Below are 14,300 nucleotides of genomic sequence, written 5' to 3'. Positions count from 1 at the left end.
TGCCTCAAGATTAATGGGAACTGTGGCCCTAGACCTTGTTTTGCCTGGCTCTACCAACCGAAATAGTAAAACAGTTGTATTTATCATAGACAATTTGCTGCAACTGATTAACATTAATCTGATTTCCTGAGTCAATTTCCTTGAGATATAGTAAACAGGCCAATTACCTGCTATTGACCTCTTTTATTATAAAGATTTAGATCTCCGTGACAAATGTGTACATAAACATATGGAATTTGTACAATTTTAATAAGACAAAACAATAGTTTAATCTGGGTAAATCTTTTAGTTGCTCTTTGAGTTTGAAGTTCCGGGACAAGGCGCTAGTTGTAAAAACGGAAAAAAATCTCATAGGGGCTATCCGTCAGAATTGACTCCAGGGCAGCCAGCTTGGAGTTTTGAACAAGGTTCAGCCACGTCAGCAAGTCAGAGAGGGTGAGTGCTGAGACCTGGGTTCGAGGTGGGGCCCCTCGCTGTCCTGGGTCTATGGCTGAGTGGGAGCATTGGCTTAATTTTTCTGAGAAAATGGGGACACTACATTACTGGGAGGGTGACGTGAGTTTATGGACCCAGTGAGGACCAGTTTTAGTGACCGCTCAGTTGCTGCCACCCAGTCTGTTCAGTCAACAGTAGCTGTGACTGTCTTCTCCCCTTCCCGTCACCTCCAATCCCCTTCTGACAGGTAACAGGGTCACAGGACGAAGCTTGGCACCTGACAAGCAGGCTTCCTGGCCTGTTTAAGTGGCAGAGTAAGAAACTGCACCAACATTAAATCATGAAAGCAAAAAGTTTATTCATGTTTGAAACTACATATAACTACCACGAGGAAGACTTATCAATCCAGGGTGTAATCCAGTTAGAAAGGAACACGAAACATTTTTAATACATTAGAATCACCGCCACAAATTGTTTTCATGACTCAATCAGTTTCAGAATCGCATACAATACAAAAAGAGAAAGGAGAGGGGACCCCATTACACAGGGTGAAATATACAGTACTGAATACTGAAATCTGAATGCATCACAATTAGTCGCCGCTTTTTTTTTTTTTTTGCATGGATTAGTAACAAGATGAAGAACATTCAAAATGTTTCTCAGTATATTTACAACAGTTTTACCGATCCTGTGTTGAATTAAGACCCAATGTTTCCCACTCTCGGGTTTGTTCTTTTTAAAAGTTGCCAAGGCAACCCTGATTTACTTTTAGAAGATTACAATGTACATTACATTTTATGAAGGGAAACAAAGAGTTAATTACAAGATGCAAAAAGATAAGAAAGAGACAAACTACAGCGTGAGTATTGTTCAGAGGTAGTAAGTGAGCACTCTAAGCTACAGAACATGTTGAAATTCTATTGGTTTGTATGAGTTGGCATGAGGTAATAAAGCTGTGTTTTGATTGGTGAGATGTATAAATACTCTTTTGCTACACTATGTACAACACTCTAGAGAGCAGGGCCTTTTGCTGGTGCCCAGAGGACAGAGCAAACCGCGGCAGTCTGTGCAGCACCCAGTGCACACCATAAAACCCCAGACAGATCTCGGTCTCACCTCGATCAGCAAGTCTCCCCATCTCTAAGAAGAACCGCCCCCTCGTTCTGTCACCGAGCCAGCTTTGGGCATGGGTGTTTTCAGAGAGAGAAAAAAGATGCTACCAGTCTCTAATCGAATTATAACAGAGGAGGTTGCAATATGTATGTGACAAAGAAGATTCTTAAACACAACCCTCATTAAGAAAGATGGCTAACCAGCTCTTTTATTCCAACTCCATCAGTGATATGAAAGAAAGACAATCAAGTCTGCGATGGATATGCAAGAAGTTAAATTTAGGCGAGGTGAATCTTTGCATCTGCTTGAACAACTGAGGTTTAGCATATATTGTACTTTTTTACCCTTAAGGCCAAGTAATTGGCAACTGTGAAACCAGTCATGTAAAATATTGGTAATAAATTATGATAAAATAGCTACAGGACAGTTAACAATGTTAAATCTTGGCCTAATTGGATAAAGTGCTTTTTTTTAACATTGTGTGTTTTTAAGTATAAATACAAATGATTATGATTCCTTAAAAAACAGATTTACCAAGTTCTCTAATAAGACAAGGTTTTACAGTAAAGCTGTAGATGGTGGGCTACAAAAACGCTTTCCTTTTCCTCCTATTGCTCGGAATGCACTTCTCGAGGCATGTCAGCTCAGGGAAAGTGTGGCCAGAGATTAGTTAGAGGTATCAGAGTGCACGCTTCCTGGGCCTTCTGTAGGAGAAGTCACAGAAGATGGAGTTGTTGCGTCCTGCCAGCCTCCATTAGCCTGAAAGGAGAAACACAGTTCAATGGGTGCACGTCTACATATTCATTCTATGCCCCAATTTAAAAACACCCAGATGACAACATGAGAGCAAAGATGCATTAGCAAAATGTATTTTCTAAACCTACTTTGGCAGGAGTTTGAAGCATATGTTAAAGTGGAATTAAATGCATGTAAAACAAATCCATCCCACCAAGGGGGGGCTTGGAAATAAATCAGCATGCTGAAGAAGGGTGTCGACTAGTCCCAAGCTGGCCACCAGCTCAGCCTTTGATTTTCTAGGAAAATATGGCAATCAGAACAGAAATCTTCTGAGAAGGGAGCAGGGGTGAAGCCCAATGCATTATCAGCTCAGCTCAGCTCTCATTTCCTTGGAAAAGGAGCTGCCCACCCTTTTCCCATATCCAACTGATAGCCAGTCAGTGTAACCCTTGGAAAACGAAGGCCAGAATTTCCCTTCGAATAGGAGCTTCCAGAATAAGAATGCATGAACTATGGAGGAGCACACACTATTCAAATCTGTATTCCAATTATTTATAACAGTGGCTCCTATTTGGGATGTTGCTACTGCTTTCCACACGCCACTGGACCTTCCTGCCTCAGACCTGCATCAGCAATAACAGTACTCAGAAACAAATTTGCCTTATGTCCTGGCCTATAGAGGCAATTGCTGAAATCAATGTCTGATCAGATTTCGGCTGTGGCAGACAGCTTGTCGCTACATATTTTTATGTCAGTCAAGAAGAGGGAGGTGCTGGGCTTGTGAGTTGGGGAACACTGAGTGGAAGTGACGGGGGCGGGCCTTCCTGGGGGGAAGGCGAGGGTGAGCTGGGCTGACTCCAGTGCCTGTGGCACAGACCAACCTCAGCCGCTCCACTACCCCAAGCTGGGCCTCCCACCCTACTATCCTGTGAGGAGGGTCTGTAAGGCGCCTACTGGCTCCCTCACATTCATTTGTAACTGGTTCTGCAAGACCAGCCAAGATGTGGTCTTTCAGGCTGCTGAGGACTGTCTAGATTCCCAGTGCAGCCTAGAATAGCTTGTAGAGAAGCCTTGTGCTGAGAATTCTTTTTTCTCCAAGGAGCTTTGTTCTTAAAGAAGTCCCTCACTTCTGACACATTGCATAGCTCTGCACAGAAAGTATCTTTCATCTGTCTAAGACAGTGGTTCTCCACCTTCCTAATGCCACCACCCTTTCATACAGTTCCTCATGTGGTGGTGACCCCCCAACCATAAAATTATTTTCGCTGCTACATCATCACTGTCATTTTGCTACTGTTATGAATCGGGCGACCCCTGTGAAAGGGTCGTTCGACTCCCAAAGGGTCGCGACCCACAGGTTGAGAACCGCTGGTCTAAGACCTCTAAGAAAAGGGGGGTGAGTAAAAAAAATAAATAAGTAACTCCACAGTGAGGACCAGAGTCAAAAGATAAAGGGCTTCCCAAGCTTGCATGGCATAGCTGATTGGGGGGGGCGGGCGGGTGTGTGTGTGTATGTGTGTGTGTGTGTGTGTGTGTGTGTGTGTGTGTGTGTACACAATGGGCGGGTAGGGGGCGCACCCGTGAGGATGTTTGAAAGCAGGGCTTGTGCAGGAAGGCCTGCCCGGGCATGTTTGTGTGTGCTATAATCAAAGCTTCTTTTCTGTTTAAAAGGTAAGCTGATTCCCCCCCTCAGGTATGAAGATCTACTTAGAAAAAGAAAAACTCTTCCACAGATACAAGTCTAAAGATATTCCATCTGAAGTAAACATCATTTCTCTTTTATCCAAATTTATAAACAACAAATGTACAATATTTTTACCCAGCGTGGCAGCTGGAGGAGAGGTTGTCAGCAAGCATTCTTTTTTTTTCCCCCCCCCCAAAATAAATTAATCCTTACTCTGGTGGTTTGCGATTATGCACTGTATTATACAATAGCGCCTTATCAAGCCTCATCTGTGAAGATGGAATTCATGTCTGTAAAATGTTGCAAGCAATCACAGTTTCATATTTTATCATATTGATAAGGATATCGCACATTCTCTGAAGCATTTCAAAACACTTAAATGAAAAAGGAGAAATGCAACTAAAAGGCTTTTTATATGGTTTGTTGTGGGTTATTATGAGTTATTTATAAACCCCCAAAGAAATATTTGACATTTCAAATGTAAAAGAGTTGAGTATTTAATGGTCCTTTTTTCCCTTTACAATTGAACATCCTCAGTCACTTCTTCAATCATTAATATTTACTCTCCAGGCAAACGAAAGCCCCAGCAGTAAGGGCCTCGTCCCTTTTGTCCCTGCGGCACTACCGTGTGTTGGGAAGTCCATTCCCGCCCTAAGCCGGGGATTGCAGGGTTTTCCTACCGTTCCGCTCCACTCCTGCTCCCCTGTGGGCACCCTCTGGCCACTGGAACCCTTTCCCAGAAGCTGTGCAACCTGCCATTGCCCATTCATGTCAGGTTGAAGAATAAGGTCAAGTTTTAACAAATTGGTTCTAACCATTAAAATCATATTTCCTCTATTTATCTAATTAAGAACTGAGGGGCCAGTGAAAACAAGGAACATGCCTTGCATCCCACACTGCCAACGCAGCAAGATACCTTGGAAATAGAATCATTTGTTCAGCTTGGTTTGTTGATCTGTCTGTGGATAGCCAAGGTTATCACCTTCACTGCGCTGTGTTTGAGAATTTTTCTTGCTGTGTGGCTCTAAGATAAATGACCTGTTTTTTCACCATCTCCCTGGGACACAGCATGGCCAGTAGGAAATGGCATCTTAATGGGCTGGTGCTTAAATCCCTATTGAATGCCAGTGACTCCTGGGCACCTGTGAGGACTTCTAAGAGCATCTATGGAGCATCAAACATTTAGGTTCATAAAAGAAATGTGCTGCAAAAATGCTGCCTTCCTATCTACCAACACTGAACAAGATGAGAAGCCAAGTCAAATGGCCATTAATTTATTTATCAGTCACTCTGTTTGCCTGACACTGTTCCTACAGCTTCCCCAGAGTACTCACATTTAAGTTATGTGGACTATACAGCGAATTTCCTCCAAGGCCATCACTGTAGCCTCCCGTCTGATTGATAACATGACGGAGGGTATCCACCTAGAAGTGAGACGAAACAAAATTCATCATCCCAAATCTATTAAAACATCATCACTTACAAAAGGAAACAATTTGAATTATGTGTGCCACAAGGGTTTAGCATCTTCAATGAAAGACAAATTTATCAATCAAGTGTGACTGGCAGAAATTTCAGCAACTCCTTGCATATTTAAACCCACACACCTTTGTTTTTCATGCCAGCCAAACAGTAACATCTTCATGGCAATGCCAACCTCCCATCTAGAGCAACCAAATGTGTGTGGCTGTGGGTAAAAACCTACTTACAAATGTGTATACTGAGCCTGCCTCTCCCTGTCACACACATACATGCATCCTTATGGCTCAATTAGAAGGGTGAGAGAACAGTCAACCCAAATTATATTTTAAGAACTCAGGTTTTTTTTATTTTTACTTAAAAAAAAAAACAACCCCCAAACACAGAAATGAGACACATGGAAAAATACATAGAAATCGTCCTAAACCACTCACACACTCACATACAATGTTTCTGTCCTATTTTAATACAATGATAAAATGTACCCAATAACCCTTCTCCATGAGCTCAAGCCAGAGCCGAATGCATTCACAAAGTTCATCAGGTTTTGAATCATCAAAAGTCACTGTTCACTTGACTTCTCATTAAATTAAGTGGTGGGGTCAGATAGGTCATGTTTGGGAGCACCCAGCACAGGTTCTTGCACAGATGTGCAGACCACTTCCACGGGGTCAGAGTAAGGAGTTTTGAGCCCAAACCCTACCCTGCTAGAAAGGCCCCAGCTGGGGCATTTCTCCTACCTGTGATTGCACATTGGCTCCGACTTGGGACCCTTGGTAAGAATCCCCATTCAGACTCTGCATGTTCATGAACATGTCCCCAGAATTTGGGAGGTTAAAAGAACCAGAAGAACCTGAAAGGAAAGAGTTAAGTAGCTGAATAACAGAGAGCTACACACATAATCCTCAAAGACTAGAGGAAGGGAAAGGAAAAAAGTTCAGAAGGGGGAACTGTGCAACCACATAAAGCATTTCCAGGTCTAAGAGGATGGAGACTACCTCCAGAGAGGCATGTCCTGTGATGAGCTTTGCAGCTAGGAAAGTCCTATCAATGGCTAAGTCCATATAAGAAACAAACCTAAGTAAACAGAAAAGCACCCACTAAATGCCCTTGAACCTTTGTTTTTTCCATTTATCTCCAGGACTTGATCAGTACATCACTGTCCTTGGTAGGCAATTATCCAGAGAAGAAAGGCTCTTCTGAAGCTTTTGCGTAGACAAACGTTTCACTGACCTAACCTTCCTTTCACCCATTTCTGTGTTCCATTAAAAGGAATTGGGGGGAAACAAAACAGAAACCCTCTTATGCTGAACGTTTAAAGATATTCTTAAGTGGTCACTCTGGAAAAGCCCTTTGACCCGTGGTGCTAATCCATCTGTTTGGATTTTCATGGTTATTCAAGTTTTCTGTAATTTTAAGATGTTTCTAACTCCACCACAAAAGTCACATAAAATTTGGCCAAAATGTACTTATTGTCTGAGGAGCCCATAATATTATATCCATGTGTTAAGCACAATAATCTTAACAGCTAACAACCTTCTAATCCTAGTGAGCCAGTACTACATGGACAGAAGCAAAGACACGGTGGAAGGGAAAGCGGATAGGGACTCTGGCTACATTAGACAGAAAGCCCTGCTGTGCTAAAACCCATCATCCTAGTTTCCTTATGCACTGCAAGTTACCTGGTACTCTTCTGTTAGTTCAGTCTGGGACAGACCACTTTTGGTCCTAAAGTGGTATGTGTAACAGTACCACCAAAATAACCATTAGTGATGGCACTTTGCCTGGTTATTGAATTAAGAAACCACCATTAAATGTAATAGTTCCAGAATCTACCAGAAAAGAATGGTGCCCTCACTGTTGGGCAATGGCTTCTTAGCTCTGGCCACTTACTCAATTAACCATCCCAGGTACAAGCCCACGTTTTAAAAACAAAAGAACATTTTTCCTTTATAACTCCACTGTGCCCTCCGTATGGCTGTTTCCTGGCCTGTGGGACAGGGCTTTTTGGCTTACGACTGCCTGGCTTAAGTAGGGAGCAAGTACCCGGTACGCACCAGAATTTGGCGTGGTGGGAGAATTGGTCTGGTTGTTCTGCACGGCTGCGGCTACGGCATGTGCGGCTGTCACTGCTGTCTTGGCAGCGTAGAGGTTAGCTTCTTCCTGAAACTTGCCTATGTTCTTCTTGTACCTGATTCGTTTGTTGCCAAACCAATTGGATACCTGCATGTTGTAGGGATATGGTGGTGAAGGGGAAGAGAGGGCAGAAGAAGAGAGAAAGAAGAGGTCAAGCTTCTAATGTTAACTGTTGGACACCCTGCTTGTAATCACATCTTGCGGATAGTGTACTGCCAATGAGCAACAATGAACAGTCTTATAAAAGGAATGGTATTACGGTCACCCTCTCCTTTGGCAATCCTTGCAATAACACTAAAATGACTGACAGCACTGCTCATAAAGAAATATCCAATTGGTATGTGATGTATATACATGTTTAGGCCCCCTCCAAAAGTCACTAAAAAAAAAAAAGAGAGAAATTTGTTAAATAAGAAATAAATGGGAATGAAAGGCGTTTATTTTTCATTTTGGGTCTAGAACAATTTTGGTAGCTTTATTAGTACAGTAAATATTGTATAGTCTGCTGAGGAAAGTAACATCAAGTAATAATGGGTAGAACATCCCTTTGTCTCCTGCCAACATGGCTGCTCAACTTCCCCCAGTTAAGCCATGAGAAGGTCACCATCGAAAACTCAAAGAAATTCCAAAAGGGTTCAACGTAAAGCAGGTGCATTTGATCAGGTAGAGTATATTTATTTCTTTTGAAAATGAAAAGAGACTTCTAAAGATGATCTTGGCAATGGGCAGATTTCATCACCTTTCACAGACAGCAAAACCTCCCCCAAGACCCATTGCTCATAATTGCTAAGTGTTCAGGCATCTATAGTTGAGTTATATAAAACAGCAGCTAAAACCTACAATGTATAAGAAAGCACCTAAGTGCTAAAGAAAAAGATTTACGTCTCTTTTGTTAAAGCAGCATTTGAAAATACTATTTTGATGCTTTCTTAAAAAGCTGTCAAAGAGGCCTGTGGTATGAGGCTGGGCTGGGTCCCTGTTCTACTCTGTACTTCATCATCCCCTAACAGCTACTCAAGGGTGTGAGGGAAAATAAGGAATGAGATATAGCACTGATGTAGCTTCAACACAATTGGCTAATGGGCAACACGTGTTGGCCATCTCCATCTCTGCCAAGCCTGTAACTGCTTTAGAAGCAGACCTTTTATTTTTCAAGTTATGGTACTCATCTCTCCAGAAGCCAGAGAGCACTGCAAGAGAGGGAGTCAGATGAGTGAGGCAATGTTTGTCTTGACACTGACCAACGCCATTCCAGTCTGGAAACAAAAGCATTCATGTGTACAAACATTAGCACCCGCACACTCCCACGCAAGTGAGCACATACTTGCAGGCACGCACATTAAGGACATAGTTTTATCAAACAAAACTAACCTAAACCCATCAGAAAGTAAATATGATTTCCTAGCCACTTCTATTCTATCACCATTTTCTTTTTTGGAACAACTGTATCCCTTTCCTTCCATCATTTCAAATAACAACTACCAATTAATGAATACATCCTATTGTGCCAAGCATTATGCAAAGGCCTTAAACAAATTTTTTCACTAACTGTTAATCTCAAGGACTGGGTGATTGATTGAAATGGAAGTTACATAGATGTAAATCAAGAGCCAATAAACTATGGCCCACAAGGCAGATTGAGGTCACCCTTCGATTTTGAGTGGTCAACATTTTTAATGGTTAAAAAACGTAAAAAGAGTAGTTTGCACATGTGAAAATTATGTGCTATTCATTTAAATTCCATAAATTAAAAATTACAGAAATAGGTTTTCTCCTGTTATATAAATTCCTGCATATATTCTTGATTTGCCTTTTGGCCCATAAAATATTTACTACCCAGCCCTTTACCAAAGTGTGTGCCAGCTCCTTATGTGCATAACTGTCAAAAGTCAATGAATTGGATGCTTCACATCTGTGCATTTTTAAATGAAAATTATACTTAAAATCAAATCTGACCTTTATTTCTAACTTGCTGCATTCTACCATATTAATTCTAGTTGCTGCACTCAAGAACTTTGTCCCACCTCTCAACTGGCATTTGTTATCTCTAATTCTAACCCTCCTCCCTCAACCTCTTCAGTAAAGGTCACTATCACGATCATGTCACCTGCCAGCTGAGTGTGACACCAAAACAGGAGACTGAGATTTGGTTAACTTTCAGGGAATGCCAGCTCTGTGTGCCATGCAGACCTCTCCGCAGGACACTGAACCCACTAAGCAACCCCATGAAGTAGTTCTGCTAGCCTCATTTACAGATAGGGAGAATGAGGTTCAAGCGGACACAGGATTGGTACACAGACGCAAAACCAAGAAATGGTGGAAAGAGTATTGAAACAGAAGTCTTCTGACTCATGAGTGTGTTTCTCTTTTTTCCTTTCTCATCATGCCCCAAGGAGTCTTGGGAGAAATCACAAGCTCATCATGGAGATTGCAACAATCAAGGGAGAGAAGGTTTTATGAAAGCTGCTTTAAAAAAATCAGCAGTAACAATTAAACACTTGGAAGGTGGGGAAGGCATCTTTCCATGGTCATAAATTGCACGAGAAACTGGTGACTTAAAGGAAAGAGCAATTAATTTCTCCACTGCTTACCTTTCCATTGTTCTATAAATCTGTCTCCTTCCTGTGTCCCACCTCATCCATCCCCTCTGAGACTTTACACTATCAATTAACTATTTTTCTAGGGCCTTTTAAAGACCTCATTCTCTAAAAAATGACCATATTCCTCCCAATATGAAACAAACCCACCTTCCCCTGATCTTGTTGCCTTTCTTTCACCTTATCAGACTTCTTAAATGAGTGTCCTACATTTTCCTTCTTAGCTTCTGCTGCTAACTGCAAGATCCTTGGTTCAAACCCATTAGCTGCTTCATGGGGAAAAGGCTGTTTGTTCCTGTAACAATGTACATTCTTGGAAACCCTCTATGAGGTGGCTATGAATCAGAATGGGCTCAATGGCAGGTGATTTGGGTTTTGCTAAGTCTTAGCAATCTGCCTTACCCTTGCACACCCTTATGAAAACAATCACAGGGTAGCTCTCTCCCAAACCCAACAGCCGTGTTGCTCTCCTCAACTTGAATGACTTCTCAGCACTGTCTGCTAGTTACAATTATGATCCTTCCTTCACTAAGTCTTTCTTGGGTTGGTTCCTGTGACATTGCCCTCCTGCTTCTCTTCCAATAGAGGAGCCCTAGAGGTGTAATGGGGTATGTGTTGGGTTGCTAACTGCAAGACCAGTAGTTTGAAACCATCCGCTGCTCTGCTGGAGAAAAGACAAGGCTTTCTATCCATGTAAAAGGGGGAACAATGATCTACATATAACCCCCTCCCAGGGGGACGGACAACAGAACATCGGTCAGTGTAAGACATGAAAATAAATTTATAAATTATCAAGGGTTCATGAGGGAGGAGAGAGTGGGGAAGGAGTGGGGAAAATGAGGAGCTGATACCAAGGGCTCAAGGAGAAACAAAATGTTTTGAAAATGATGATGGCAACATATGTACACATGTGCTTGACACATGGATGGATGGATGGATGGATGGATGGATGGATGGATGGATGGATGGATGGATGGATTGTGATAAGAGCGGTATGAGCCCCCAATAAAATGATTTTTTAAAAAGTTGCAGTCTCAGAAACCCACGAGGGCAGTTCAACCCTGTCCTACAGGATAGCTATTGACTTAAATGGCAGTGAGTTTTTGCTTCTTTCAATGGAGTCTGTATGGTGCAAATAATTGATGTGTTTGAACAGGCTGGAGTTTTGAGTCCACCCCCAGATGCCTTGGAAGAAAGGTGATCTGCTTCTGAGAAATCAGCAATTGGAAGCCCTCTAGAGCACAGTTCTACTCTGATCCCCAAGATGTCGCTGTGAATTGAAAATGACTTGTTGGCAACCGGTATTGGGCTGCCTGAAATAACTGTTCCTTCTCTGACACATGTGTCTGTGGTTTCTCAAAAGACTAGCTCTTGGCCTTCTACTCTCTTTTTGCTTGAGCAATCTTATCCACATTCATGAGTTCAATAATCATTTCTGCTTTAATTACTTCTAGATCTCCATCTCTATTGCTAGTTTACATGTAGTTCTTACTTTTTAGGGCATGTCATATAATGTTCTACAGCAACCTCCAACTCAATAGGTCTAGAACAATATTCACATGTCCTCTGATCTTGCACCACTTCCTTTATTTTCTCTTTGTGGTCATGGAACCTCCATCTTCTGCAACGTAACACTTAACATGTAACACTCACAGAGAGTTCTAGGCAGTTCTTTTTCTTCTGAACTAAATTTAGTTCCCTTTCATTTCTACTCATGGCCTTAGTTCCAACATCTAGATTGGCACAATATTAGTCTATTCTCCCACATGGCCAATACTATAGAGAACTAAAGAAAGACTATTATTACAAATGTCCCTCCTACTTTCTCATCCCACTGTCTTCCTGCCTCAAACAATGGCATGATCATTTATGCAGTTCCTCAAGGCAGAAACTTTAAAGCCATCCCCCTCTCCTTCCCTTCCAGAGTTAGTCATTCTCTTCTCTGCTCCCACCTCTTTTCTAGTTTCCCTCAAAAAGTCCTGAAGCCCTCAAACTCCTCGGTCTCATGGGACCTAACACTGGCTGACATCTCTGCCCTTCTCTTCACAAGGCCCCATGTGTTTAAGATAGGTGTGCCCAGTAATTCTGTAGGAGAGTAACAGTGGGAGGAAGATTTAGGATAGTACAAGACTAAGGAGGCAATGTTGGTGTGTGCAGGATGCACGGGAGAGATAGGGCAAATATAGGAGAATGGGCAGAATTTGGCCATGGATCGATCAGCTGTGAGAGTCTGGGTAGGAGAAGGTTCCAAGCCTCAGGAAGATGGGGAGAGAAAGGCATTTTTGCACCAGGTTGGGTCAGTCTCAGTGACCACTAGAAGCTATTGACCACTAGAAGCCAGTGACCACTAGAAGCCATAGTAGGATTAGAACATGATTCTAAACCGTGAAAGTTCTAATTAGGCTTGTTAAAGTAAGTTCTCTTAGAAGCTCTCTCACCTCCCACTCTGCCTGCTCTCAGCTCAGGAGGCAGACCTAGAGAAATGGCTCAAAAAAGACTCCTTAAATATATTACACCACTCTAGCTTGCCAGAATAAAACTAGTAGGTCTTGGAAAGAGTTAAATATTGAACACATTTATAGTGCAAAGTAGATATTCCAGGTTGAGAGGGGATTTGGCATTTCTTAAGCATAATTAATGAAAATTTCCCAACTCCGAATTTAGCAACAAAGGCCCATCTTAGAATTCTCTTCTTCTAAACAATTCTCTGTTGTATTCCATACTTTGTAGTTAATATTACCTTGACAATCAGAGAAGCTATAATACATTAATGAAACCTAGCCAGGAAAATCAGGTTACAGCTTTATTAACAGTTTCATAATTGAAGAATCTCTGTACCATTGAAGGTCTCATCTCTAGCTATGTAAGAATCCTCTGTTTATGCATACCCCTGGACCAATCAAACAACAGTCATTACTAATAAAGGTTTATTTAATTCTCATAGTAAAATTTTAATATCACCAGCAGCCTGGGGAAGCTTTAGCAAGTGGATTTGCTTGACATCAGATCGTTTCTATTCTGCTAGTCCCAATACTTCTTAATCTTTAATATCAAGGCAATTAAAATTAATGGCCACTCATCCGAAGCTACTGTGGGCAGTGTTTCCTTGACATCAATTGTTTGATGGGATTACCTAGAGGTTAAACTAACAAGCAAGGTTTAATTGGAAGCAATGAAAGAAGCAGTGATCATACGTTATGTTTAACCTGCATAACCACATCTAAATGAATATCTAAAAATGTTAAACTATTTCTCAAATTAAAATATGCACATCACAGTCTGATATCACAGATTTGAGTATCGCAGCAATCAGCTAATAAGACCACATTGCTGCAACTGAGATCAGCATAATTAATGTATAAATTGACGCTTAAATCCAGGATTTTTTCCCCCATAAATTTAAAATCAGACACAATTAGTTGGGGGGGGGAAACCACACACACCAGTAGGAAGCACAAAAAATACAAATCATTGGGGCCCCTTTCCACACAGTGCTCATCAGGAAGTAGTTGGGGTGGGGGTGGGGGGTGGGGAGGAGGAGAGGCTGTGCACACTGGGCATTAAGTAAGCAGAGCAGGCTCCTTCTGTGCACATCAGCCCCAGAGCAGAAACAAAGCAGGAAATTGGTGAAGGGAAAGAGGGAATAGGCTGTCCTGTGCTCCGCCTTTGAGCCACGTGTCAAGGATTCACGACTCTGGATTTTGTAGAAGGCGAAGGGCCAGGCAAGAATTTTAAGATCAATTAAAAATAGAAATAAAAGCCTAAGTACTATCCTTCTACTGATGTTCATTGCTATCAGCCCCCAGACTATAAGCCTCTGGTAATCAGGGAAAATGAGGAGTGAACGTTATGCAGGTGGTTGATTTTCTGGAAATCTGCAACGCCAAGCAGCAGCCAGAAAAACTCCCTGTCTCTCTCACATACAATAGCCATGCAGTTTCCCCCACCCAATTCAGATGTAGATTGGCAATTACTTTTAAAGAGTAAAAGTGGTGTCTACACAATATCATGGTAGACTAATTTTGCAGAACTTTTCAAGTCTTTTTGGAGAAGCTTTTTATTTTCTACCTGACTTTCAACAGTGATTTTTCCCCCTTAACTTTAATCTTTTTTTTTTT

The 14,300-nt window shown here is 41.8% G+C and overlaps 1 protein-coding gene across 1 annotated transcript in view; it reads right to left on the bottom strand.

Moving 5' to 3' along the window:
* Positions 1 to 768: 768 nt before the first annotated feature.
* Positions 769 to 14,300, bottom strand: part of PBX3 (PBX homeobox 3) — a 276,728-nt gene continuing 263,196 nt past the window's right edge. Inside the window, exons 9-12 of the mRNA XM_004713306.3 lie at positions 7,507 to 7,672; positions 6,190 to 6,302; positions 5,305 to 5,394; positions 769 to 2,307 (exon numbers count right to left, since the gene is read on the bottom strand). Coding sequence (XP_004713363.2) covers positions 2,215 to 2,307; positions 5,305 to 5,394; positions 6,190 to 6,302; positions 7,507 to 7,672 — 462 coding nt within the window. The 3' untranslated portion in view covers positions 769 to 2,214. The remainder of the gene's footprint in view (positions 2,308 to 5,304; positions 5,395 to 6,189; positions 6,303 to 7,506; positions 7,673 to 14,300) is intronic.

Source organism: Echinops telfairi, unplaced genomic scaffold (assembly GCF_000313985.2).
Source record: "Echinops telfairi isolate 266 unplaced genomic scaffold, ASM31398v2 ScPeMD7_22;HRSCAF=79, whole genome shotgun sequence".
NCBI lineage: Eukaryota > Metazoa > Chordata > Mammalia > Afrosoricida > Tenrecidae > Echinops > Echinops telfairi.
The sequence above is the reverse complement of the archived record's forward strand: the minus strand, read 5'-3'. Positions and strand labels throughout refer to the sequence as shown.